Consider the following 12,278-nt stretch of genomic DNA (forward strand, 5'->3'; position numbering starts at 1 on the left):
GCGTTCCCTAAAAGCGGGCGCGGGGGGGAGAGGGGGCGGGGCATGTGCTCGCTCTCGCTCTCTCTGGGCAGGTGGTTGTTTCGCGCGCATGCGTGTGCGCGCATCGCTTCCTCCCCTGCGGCTAGCGCGCGCGCGCGCCTTGCCAGTAACCGCCGCTGGGCCACGAGCGCGGTCGCGCATGCGCACCTCCACCCTCCCTGCGCTGGCTGAGGCGGAGCTTGGCGAGGCCGCGCCGCCTAGCGATTTCATCATGCGGAAGGCCGCGCCTGCCTCTCTGCCCGCCTGCCCGCCCTCGGCCCCGCTCCATGCCGTGGCGCTTTAGCTTCGCGATCGGCCGCCTCAGCAGCAGCAGCGCCCGCCTTCTGGCTACCCTCCTGCTCCGCGCCTCGCTCCACGCGGCCCGCCCCTCTTCCTCCTCCGCCGCTGCTGCCAGCACCCGGATCCACTCTCGCCTCCCCAGCCCTCAGGATCGCAGCCCCGGCATCGGCGCCACCATGGACGGACCCGCCTCCGAAGCGCTCCTGGCGCCGCTCAGGCAGGCGGTGCGGCAGCAGGTGAGGCCGCCTGGCGGAAAAACCCCGCCGGTCTCTCGACTACATATCCCATCTGTGGAGGATGGGCGCGGAAGTCTCGGCCGATCTTATGGGTGGGAAGGCGAGGAGGATCTAAGGAATCTCTCCCTCTCCCCCCTCATCCTCTCTAGGGCTGCAAAACACATACATATGGGAGAGGGGAGGAGCAGGAGATGATGGGAGTTGGAGTACAACCCCCTTCCTCCCACCCCTCACTCCCAGAGAGGGTCTCACGGGCAGAAAGTCTAGTATAGCAGTTGAGGTGGCTTTCCTCCCCTCCCTCCGTTATTAGATTAGAATTCTTTATTCGCTAAGTGTGATTGTACACACAAAGAATTTGTCACTGGTGCCTATGCTCTCAATGGACATAAAGTGAATAGAATACATTCATCAAGAATAAAAAGGTAGGAAAGGATAGAGTGGGATAGAATAGAAATAGAATTAGTATAGAATTAGAATAGCATAGAGTAGAGACCTGGCTTTTCCGGCAGGCCTGGGACCATGAATGACTGAATGTTATGAATGTTTTTATATTGTATTTCTTACTGTAATTTTATATTGTTTTTTATATGTTAGCTGTCCAGAGCCCACTGGAGTTGGATGGCTTGCAAACCTTGATAAGCATTAAAAATAGAATAGAATTGAATCCTTTATTGGCCATGTGTGTGAGATGCTCGCAGTGTGCATAAGGAGAATAAAATACATCCATCAAGAATAATGGGATAGAATAGGATAGAATTCTTTATGGTGGTTATGACCTTAAAAGCCCTACATGGCATTGGACCAGAGTACCTCCGGAACCGCCTGCTATCGCACGAATCCCAGCAACCAATAAGGTCCCACAGAGTTGGCCTTCTCCGGGTCCCTTCGACTAAACAATGTCGTTTGGCGGGCCCCAGGGGAAGAGCCTTCTCTGTGGCGACCCCGGCCCTCTGGAATCAACTCCCCCAGGAGATTAGAACTGCCCCCACCCTCCTTGTCTTTCATAAATTACTCAAGACCCACCTGTATCACCAGGCATGGGGGAACTGAGACACCTCCCCCAGGCTTTTATATTTCATGTTTGGTATGTATGTGTTGTTTGGTTTTAAATGATGGGGTTTTATATGTTTTTTCCCTTTTAATATTAGATTTGTTCCACTGTAACATTGTTTTTATTATTGTTGTGAGCCACCCCGAGTCTTCGGAGAGGGGCGGCATACAAATCTAATAAATAATCATTATTATTATTATTATTATTTATTATTATTATTATTATTATTATTATTTATTGGGCAAGTGTGATTGGACACACAAGGAATTTGTCTTTGGTGCATATGCTCTCAATGTACATAAAAGAAAATATACATTGGTCAAGAATCATGAGGTACAATACTTGATCATTCTCTTTGGCTGGGGAAGATGGGAATTGAAGTCCGGCATGTGTCCATGGTGAAGCCATATGCTAAGGAAAGTTGTTGCCCTGATGAGTTTTGGGAGAAATAAGATTCTGAATCAAAAGACCTCTTGAATCTTCTTCCCTTGCTTCAAACAAAATCAAAAACAAATTTCCATGATTGAGGGGAGACACTGGATCTTAAGGCTTTTATGGAAACCCCACTCCATGAAATAACCATTTCATTGGTTGAAGTCAATTAGTAATGCTTCCCCCCCTGGCCTCCACCCATTAAATCTGATTGACCTTCCCTGATGGTTACAGGAAGTAAATCTTTCTTATCTTTCTTATCACTGTTTTCTCTCTCTTCGGCTTTCTTGAAGGTAGTTGTCATGTAGTTTCTCAGCTACTGTGATCTCTTATCTGTCATTAGAGGTCTTATCACCTCCCTAGGGTCAGCTAGGACAACTTCAGAAGAGCAAATCCCATGTCTTTTATTGAAACAGTTGGTTTGGTTTGTCCCAATGAAACTGAAACTGTTCCCTTTAGGTGCTTCATGATTTGACTTCTTGCGCTTGGAAGATAATGTTGATAAGGTGTTTCTGTCTTCTCAGTAACTGATCTCCCTTTGTGACCTTTGCTCAGTTTCTAAGTTTGACCTCAGAAATCTACTCCCAGATTTATAGGCGTCGTGAAATTTTGGTACGTTTCATCCATTTTCCATTGTACAGCTTTTTGTTTTCTTTGGGAGGAAAAAAAAAATCCTTTCCAATTGTTAGTGTAACATTTTCTTTCCTTGGATCTGTTTTTATATCTTTTATATCTTATCCAGCCTCTCAGGCAGTAATTGCTACTCTTAAAAAGGCTGGGTCTATTTGGCTGTCAAATGTGACACTTATGCAAAGGGTACTATACAGGTAGCTCTTGTTTTATTACTTTAATTGAGACTGGAATTTCAGTCAGGTGTGGTCGTTAAACGAGTCATGTCATTACACCTGATTTTATTTTATGATCATTTTTGCACAGTTGTTAAGCGGATCACACATTGATCTGCTGTGTGGATCTTTAGGCGAATACAGCTTTCCCAAATGATTTTGCTTGTCAAATTGGGAAAGTTAGTAATTGTAATCAGTCACCGCAAGACGCTGTAACTGTCGTAAATGTAAGCAGGTTGCCAATCGCATGACTGTAGGGTATAATGGGCATATCTTTGAGGACGTAACGTTTTCCCAGGCTATTGCAAATTTGAATGGTCACAAGTTGAGAACTATAGAATATAGTTCTGTTTATTCAAGATTTACACTTAGTTAAATTCTGTTCCTGCAGAACTCCCCTGTGTGCCTCTTATTTTTTGCTTAGCTAGTCAGAGAGGGGAAAATGCATCAAAGTGTCTTTTAGGGAACAGGAATGGTAGCATCTTAATTGGAATAAGCTTTGTCTTTTTCTGAATCATCATGCACCTCCCAAAAACTGATTGAACTACAAGAAGTGCTTGAAGAAGAAAAAAAGCAAGGATCAGAGCTTGGAAGCAGCTAGGAAGAACCAGCAGAATAGACTTAACTCTTCAAATGCCTATGAATTTTCCATAGAAACACTCCTGCTTTTTTCCTGCCAGAGATAAGGGAACAAATTTTATAAAATCAGGTTGATCCAATGTAGAATTGGAGAATTACAATGTGACGTAATATTGCCATAAGAGGCTCCTTGGTCTGCCAAATGACGGGGAAGCTTATAAAATAGTTTTCAACATACAACAGTTCATTTAGTGGCCGTTTTTCATCGTTATGATCCTTGCAGCATCCCCATGATCATGTTATTAAAATTCAGATAGCGGTTCATATTTATGACTTGTTGTGTCCCAGTGTCATGTGATTCTGTTTCACGACCGTCTGACGAGCAAAATCAACAAGGAAACCAAGATTCGCTTAACTTTTCAACTGCAGTGATTCACTCAACAACCGTGGCAAGAAAAGTCATAAAGCAGGGCAAAACTCACTTAACAAATGTCTCAGTTAACAAGAGAATTTTTGGCTTCGTAAGTTGAGGACTACCTATAGTGACGTTTCCAGCCTTTGTTCTACAGCAGTGTTATTTACCTTGCCAACTTTCAGGTGGGTGGGTTTCAACTCCCAGAATTCCCCAGGCAGCCATTCTGGGATTAGAAAGTCCACTCATCTGAAGGTTGCCAAGGTTGAGAAACACTGCTGTAAAGTCATCCACCTTGTGTCAGTGGGGCAGGAAGTAGATCTCTTTTGAATCCACCCAGGAGATAGAAACATAGAAACATAGAAGTCGGACGGCAGAAAAAGACCTCATGGTCCATCTAGTCTGCCCTTATACTATTTCCTGTATTTTATCCTAGGATGGATATGTTTATCCCAGGCATGTTTAAATTCAGTTACTGTGGATTTATCCACCACGTCTGCTGGAAGTTTGTTCCAAGGATCTACTACTCTTTCAGTAAAATAATATTTTCTCATGTTGCTTTTGATTTTTCCCCCAACTAACTTCAGATTGTGTCCCCTTGTTCTTGTGTTCAAGATCCCCTTGATCAGAAATCAGTGTGGTTGGTAGGGGTTAATGTCTTCCTGCTGCAGTGGTGTCTGATGCAATAAGAGACTCTCTTTAAAGGGCGGATTCTCCTGCTTTGTATAGGACAAAGCTGCAATAAAATTTGCCACATCAGTATGGGGGGGGGCTCTCGAAGAAGAAGAGGTGACCATTGACCCACCCCTCCTTCTACTCTTCATCCCAGTTCCTTGCTGGAAAAGATGTCAGGAAATCTGCCCCTTCAAATGCTTTACCCAGGATTTCCTTTCTGTTTTGCTTTCACTTCCGCTAAGAGCACTGCTGATTTATTGTGTTGATTCCTGCAACAGCCAGTGTTTCTCTTTTCCTTTAGTCTGAATTTTCTCTTTAAAAAACCACTTTCAGTTCCCTCCCTCCTGCCACGTTTGCCTGCAAACAGCAGCTTTCTTTTAAAAATAGAGGCAGTTCTTGGAAACTGGCAGAGTTCTTTCTTTCCTGCTTGCATTGTTAGGTTCGTGGTTTGTCATATTTAGAGTTGCCCTCTTGTGGAGAGACCTGGGTTATAGAATTGCCAAGAGTTTGATATAACTGAATGGATAACACCATCATCATCAACAACCAATCAGAACAGTGCTGGAGAGGGTCTCAGAGGTCTTCTAGTCCAACCTCTAGTCCAAATTTCTGTTGTTAAGCAAGATACAGTGGTACCTCAAGATACGAACCCCTCGTCTTACGAACAACTCGTGATACGAACCCGGGTTTCAGAAAAATTTTGCCTCTTCTTACGAACTTTTTTCGAGTTACGAACCGGCGTTCGGAGACTGCTGGGAAGCCGCGCGGCTGTTTTAAAAGGTGACAGCCGGGCGGCGGGGCTTCCCAGAAGCCTCCCGAACGCCGGTTCATAACTCGAACAAAGTTCGTAAGAAGAGGCAAAATTTTGCTGAACCCCGGGTTCGGTTCGGGAGGTTGCTGGGAAGCCCCCCAGGCCGGCTGCGACCTTTTAAAACAGCCGCGCCGCTTCCCAGCTGTCTCCTGAAGCCGAACGCTAAAGCCGAACTTCCGCGTTCGGCTTCGGGAGACAGCGGGGAAGCGGCGCGGGTGGTTTAAAAGGTCGCAGCCGGCCTGGGGGGCTTGCCAGCACCCCCCCGAACCCCGAACCCGGGTTCGGGGGGTGCTGGGAAGCCCCCCAGGCCGGCTGTCACCTTTTAAAACAGCCGCGCAGCTTCCCAGCAGTCGCCGAAAGCCGTTTTTTTGCGGGGGGTTTTTTGGTTGCACGGATTAATTGACTTTACATTGTTTCCTATGGGAAACAATGTTTCGTCTTACGAACCTTTCGTCTTACGAACCTCCTCCTTGCACCAATTAAGTTCGTATCATGAGGTATTACTGTACTTGTTAAGCCGTGAGAGCCATCGTGGGGCTTCCAAGATTCGCCCACGTTTCTTCAACACTCCGTGGCTTGCATTGGCTGCCGATCAGTTTCCGGTCACAATTCAAAGTGTTGGTCATGACCTTTAAAGCCCTACATGGCATTGGACCAGAGTACCTCCAGAACCGCCTTCTGTCGCACGAATCCCAGCAACCGATTAGGTCCAACAGAGTTGGCCTTCTCCGGGTCCCGTCGACTAAACAATGTCATTTGGCGGGCCCCAGGGGAAGAGCCTTCTCTGTGGCGGCCCCAGCCCTCTGGAACCAACTCCCCCCGGAGATTAGAACTGCCCTCACCCTGTCTTTCGTAAACTACTCAAGACTCATTTATACCGCCAGGCATGGGGGAGTTGAGATAGCCCTTCCCCCTAGGCCATTACAAGTTATGCATGGTATGTTTGTCTGTATGTTTGGTTTTATAATAGGGGTTTTAGTTGTTTTTTATTATTGGATTGTACATGTTGTTTTTATTATTGTTGTTAGCCGCCCCGAGTCTACGGAGAGGGGCGGCATACAAATCCAATAAATTATTATTAATTATTATTATTAAGTGAGTTTTGCCTCATTTTAGGACCTTTCTTGCCACAGCTGTTAAATGAATCTCTGCAGTTGATAAATTAGTAAGCTGGTTTTTAAATGAATGTTGTTACCCCAATGGCTTTGCTTGTCAGGAAGTTGCAAAGAGGGAATCACGTGACCCCAGGATACAACAGCCACCATACATATGAACCTGTTGCCCAGTGTGAGAACATGCAGTGGTCGTGAGTGAAAAACAGTCATAAGTCACATTTTTCAGTACTTTTGTAACTGATTGTTTTGAAGTTCAGGGTAAATTCATATGTTTGATTTGTAAACTGAAATCACATTCGTGATTTGCTCTTTATTCTATTTCACATCTTTCGGAAAGTTAGAAAATTATTTATCAAATTTATTTTAGGGAGAGCTCGTTAGAAAATTGAAGGATGACAAGGCTCCTCAGATGGATGTGGACAAAGCCGTGGCAGAACTCAAAGTTCGGAAAAGAATCCTAGAAGCTAAGGTGAGTCTTCAAAATTCCTGTTTTATTTTATCCAGAGTAAATGATAAAATGTTAATTCAGAGTTTCGTAGGATAAAATATGCAGCAAGATTTTACACTTCTCCTCAGTTCCTTAGCAAAGTCAGACAAAAAAATTCATTTTTAATGAAATACAGTTACACTAAACGCCTGTTCATTTTAATCATGGCAGTTGGAAGCAAGACAGCTCCTATATTTTGTGTTGTATATAGTTTTTATATGCAGTCAAGTGCTGATTACTGCATATAAAAACTAATATCCAGATTTTCAGAGGAGCAGATGTAAGAATGAGTTGAAGTTAATTACACCAGAAACAAAATTTTCTGAGCCTTATAATTTAGGATTGCAGCAGCCAGAGGTCATTGCTTTCTGACTTCATCCTATAATACCACTTTGGTTGGCATTCTGACTGTTTCTGCTTGTTTGGAATAGGTTTCCTCTGCTCCTTTTTTGAAAATACAGGTATTCCTCAACTTATCACAATTGAGCCAAACATTTCAATTGCTAAGCGAGACATTTGCTAAGTGAATTTTGTCCTATTTTACAATCTATCCTGCCATGCTTGTTAAGTGAATTGCTGCAGACATGAAGTTATGAACACGGTTGTTAAGCGAATCTAGCTTCCCCTTTGACTTTGTTTCTCAGAAAGTTGCTAAAAGGCATCACATGACTCTGGGACACTGCAACTGTCATAAATATGAGTTGGTTGCCAAGCATCTGGATTTTAATCACACAACCACAGGGATACTGCAAAAGTCGTATGTGTGAGGAACAGTCCCTTTTCCCAGGGCTGTATAACTGAATGTTCACTACACATATTATAAGTCAGGGACTACTTGTATATCAATGTTTTGAAAAATGAGCCTGACAGCAATTTTTTATGCCATGGGGCTAGGTTACTACCCTGTTTCCCCGAAAATAAGACGTACCCCGAAAGTAAGGCATGTCAGAGGTTTTGCAGAATTTGCTAATATAAGGCACCCCCCGAAAATAAGGCATAGTCAAGTTTACATACGGTACGGTGGAAAAACATATGGTACCATTCAAAGCTGTTCATAGCGGTACTGTAATAATGTGGCGTCCCCTGCTGGCCCCTTCCATCGCTTTGTACCGTCCAGTACAGCAGACACAGTCTGCTGCTGTCTCACCGCCATTACAGTCTCCACTACAGTGCGTAGACTGTAGTTCCTCGGGTGGCTGCAAGCTGCAATAGCGGGAGTATACTGTTGTACCATATAAGTGCCGTCGTTTGTGTGTGTGGGTGCCATACTGACAGGTACCGTAATCAGTGTACCGTACGGTTCACTTTCTTTGGGGGTGTCAGCTTTTCTGCCTGTGAATTTGTCTTATTTGAGAAATATAAGGCACTCCCCGAAAATAAGACGTAGCACAACTTTTGGAGCAAAAATTAATATAAGACAGTGTCTTATTTTTGGGAAAACACGGTATATATGTCCATTCCATCAGATCTGGCAGAAGAGGCACATTTCACGTCCTGTCTGTTAAGGATCTTCAGGAAATGGCTTTTCTCCATGATGCCTTATGGAACACCCTCCCCCAAAAGATTTTAGCTGTATCCCTGTTGATTTTCTGGACATCCATGATTTTATGTGTTGCAGAATATCAAAGCATGAAAAGTATAATTGCACATTGTGGGTGCACATGGCCTATGTGTGTTTTATTTTTTAGGAGCTGGCTCTGCAGCCTAAGGATGATATAGTGGACAGGCTTAAAATGGAAGATACCTTGAAACGAAGATTTTTCTATGACCAAGCATTTTCTATTTATGGAGGTACTGTACTTCTCCACAGCATGGCATTCCTTCTTGTAAATTAGCTGTCAGTTTTATAACATTTATTTCATTCATTCATTCATTCATTTATTTATTTAATTTTTATGCCGCCCTTCTCCTTAGACTCATTTTATTTATTTTAAAAAATAAGTTTACAAATGAAAAATATTTAATTGGCAATAGATATCCTAATATTCTCAGTAATTATTATTATTTATTATTATTTATTGGATTTGTATGCTGCCCCTCTCCGCAGACTCGGGGCAGCTAACAACAATGATAAAAAAAACAACATGTAACAATCCAATTTAATAAAACAACTAAAAACCCTTATTATTAAAAACCAAACATACACACAAACATACCATACATAACTTGTAATGGCCTAGGGGAAGGAATATCCTAACTCCCCCATGCCTGGCGACAAAGGTGGGTCTTGAGTAATTTGCGAAAGACAAGGAGGGTGGGGGCCGTTCTAATCTCAGGGGGGAGTTGATTCCAGAGGGCCGGGGCCGCCACAGATAAGGCTCTTCCCCTGGGGCCCGCCAAACGACATTGCTTGGTCGATGGGACCCGGAGAAGGCCAACTCTGTGGGACCTTATCGGCTGCTGGGATTCGTGTGGTAGAAGGCGGTTCCGGATGTATTCTGGCCCAATGCCATGTAGGGCTTTAAAGGTCATTACCAACACTTTGAATTGTGACCAGAAACCAATCGGCAGCCAGTGCAGGCCGCGGAGTGTTGCAGAAACGTGGGCAAATCTAGGAAGCCCCACGATGGCTCTCGCGGCCGCATTCTGCACGATCTGAAGTTTCCGAACACTGTAGAGAGCGTTGCAGTAATCGAATCTCAAGGTGGTGAGGGTATGAGTGAACTCAAAGCAACGCAAATATTACGTACAGCTTTTTAAAAAAAATACTTATTTTAATGTTTGACACTGCTCTACATCACTGCAGCTGCATAAATATGTTAAAGAAATAAATAAACACAAAGGAAAAATTAACCTTGAAATAATGAAACAGCACATTAAAGCTTCAAAGTGGAGTGCTGGACTCAGCTGAAAGATTTCTTTCTCCCACGAAGAGAGGTAGAAGCATGTAGGAACAGAATGTTTTTCTTTTCCCTCACAGACAGAACAATGGAGGTAATATAAACCTTTAATGTTATAATTTTATAGGAACAATAGAAGAAGCCCAGTTTTCTGTAACTTATAGCTTGAACTAAGCACATACCTCTCTCCATAAAAGGTTAAGTATAGATTTTGTTGTCTGACAATCTGATTTGACTTCTTAGTATTCCAAAAGGTGATTACCTCCTTCCTTCCCATCTAGTCCTCCTCCTTTGCTTCAGTCCTCTCTCCCTCTTATCTCCTCCTTACTCTTCTATCCCTTCCTTTTCTCATATCCTTCCCTTCCCCTCCCTCAGATTGAACAGAAGATAACAGTATTTGTGGATTTGTGTTTACCAGTACTGTTTCTTGCAGGAGTAAGTGGTCTGTATGACTTTGGTCCTGTGGGTTGCGCTTTGAAGAACAACATAATACAAGCCTGGAGGCAGCACTTCATCCAGGAAGAACAGATTTTTGAGATAGATTGCACCATGCTGACCCCTGAAGCTGTTCTGAAGTAAGCACAGACCTTCTCAGTATAAAAACTAGCTTTCTAAATCCTCAATCTCTTTAAACATTTTTTAAAAAAATTCTCTTACTGCAACTTTCCACAAGCCCAGTTTTCCTTCTCATGGAATAATTATCTCTCTGTTACAAAATATGATCTGTCTGCCTAAAATTAAATTGTGTGATTGCATCTGGAATACAGTTTTCCCTCGATTTCCGCGGGGGATGCGTTCCGAGACCGCCCGCGAAAGTCAAATTTCCGCGAAGTAGAGATGCGGAAGTAAATACACCATTTTTGGCTATGGACAGTATCACAAGCCTTCCCTTAACACTTTAAACCCCTAAATTACCATTTCCCATTCCCTTAACAACCATTTACTCACCATTATTACTGATACTCACCTTAAATAAGACACTTAATGATCCTGATATTTATAAACATAATTATTTATTAACAATAATAATTAGTATTTTGTTATTTATTTGCAAAAGTTATTAGTTTGGCGATGACATATGATGTCATCGGGAGGGAAAAACCGTGGTATAGAAAAAAACCTGCGAAATATTTTTTAATTAATATTTTTTGAAAACCCATGGTATAGGCTATTTGCAAAGTTCGAACCCGCGAAAATCGAGGGAACACTATATTGTATATCTTTCTGGTCACTGCAATAACAAAGGCATAAAGTGAAGATGGTTCCAAGGAGGCTCAATCGGATGATCCAGAGACTGAAGCATCTTCCCTAGGAGGAAAAATTGCAGTACTTGGGCCTGAGCACTGAGAAACTAGTGTTCCCTCTTATTTTGGATGATATTTGTAATTTTCCTCGCAGGACCTCTGGACATGTGGACAAATTTGCAGACTTCATGGTGAAAGATGTAAAAAGTGGAGAATGCTTCCGAGCTGACCACCTTCTGAAGGGTATGCATTGTGTTATTTCATTGTCTCTGTCTAATGTCATCATAAGACCAGCTGGCATTGATGTTTAGGACCTGTCTGTGACTTCTTTTTGTCCTAACGTCCACTCCACGCCACAGCAACTGTTGGTGTCATACAGATAAAATGTTTGGAGAGTCTCAGTCATCCAGGTCATCATCCCAAAGGTGCTTTTTCAAGAGGCAATTGGACTTTGTTACCACCCACCACCCCCACCACCCTTGAGGCAGAATACAGTGATACCTTGTCTTACAAACTTAATTGGTTCCGGGATGAGGTTCTTAAGGTGAAAAGTTTGTAAGACGAAACAATGTTTCCCATAGGAATCAATGGAAAAGCGATTAATGCGTGCAAAACCAAAATTCACCCCTTTTGCCAGCCAAACGCCCATTTTTGTGCTGCTGGGATTCCCCTGAGGCTCCCCTCCATGGGAAACCCCACCTCCGGATTTCTGTGTTTTTGCGATGCTGCAGGGGAATCCCAGCATCACAAAAACGAGCACTTCAGTGGCAACAGAAGTCCGGAGGTGGGGTTTCCCAGCGAAGGGAGCATCAGTGAAATCGCAGCATCGTAAAAACACCAAAGTCCTCGAAACCCCACTTCTGGACCTCTGTGTTTTTGTGATGCTGGGATTTCCCTGAGGCTCCCCTTGTTGAGAAACCCCACCTCTGGACTTACGTTGGCAGCGAAGCACCCATTTTTGCACTGCTGGGATTCCCCTGCTGGGATTCCCCTGCTGGGATTCCCCTGCAGCGTCACAAAAACACGGAAGTCCGGAGGTGGAGTTTCCCATGGAGGGGAGCCTCAGGGGAATCCCAGCAGCACAAAAACGGGTGCTGCTGGGATTCCCCAGCATCCCAGCGGCGGTGGTGGGTTTGTAAGGTGAAAATAATTTGTAAGAAGAGGCAAAAATATCTTAAACCCCGGGTTTGTATCTTGAAAAGTTTGTATGACGAGGCGTTTGTAAGACGAGGT

At 43.7% G+C, this 12,278-nt stretch overlaps 1 protein-coding gene across 1 annotated transcript in view; it reads left to right on the top strand.

The window, feature by feature from the left end:
• Positions 1-225: 225 nt before the first annotated feature.
• The window catches only part of GARS1 (glycyl-tRNA synthetase 1), a 41,926-nt gene continuing 29,873 nt past the window's right edge, over positions 226-12,278 (top strand). Inside the window, exons 1-5 of the mRNA XM_070766887.1 lie at positions 226-554; positions 6,842-6,943; positions 8,650-8,752; positions 10,235-10,376; positions 11,200-11,288. Of these exons, the coding sequence (XP_070622988.1) occupies positions 306-554; positions 6,842-6,943; positions 8,650-8,752; positions 10,235-10,376; positions 11,200-11,288 (685 nt within the window). The 5' untranslated portion in view covers positions 226-305. The remainder of the gene's footprint in view (positions 555-6,841; positions 6,944-8,649; positions 8,753-10,234; positions 10,377-11,199; positions 11,289-12,278) is intronic.

This window comes from Erythrolamprus reginae, chromosome Z (genome assembly GCF_031021105.1).
Source record: "Erythrolamprus reginae isolate rEryReg1 chromosome Z, rEryReg1.hap1, whole genome shotgun sequence".
Lineage (NCBI taxonomy): Eukaryota > Metazoa > Chordata > Lepidosauria > Squamata > Dipsadidae > Erythrolamprus > Erythrolamprus reginae.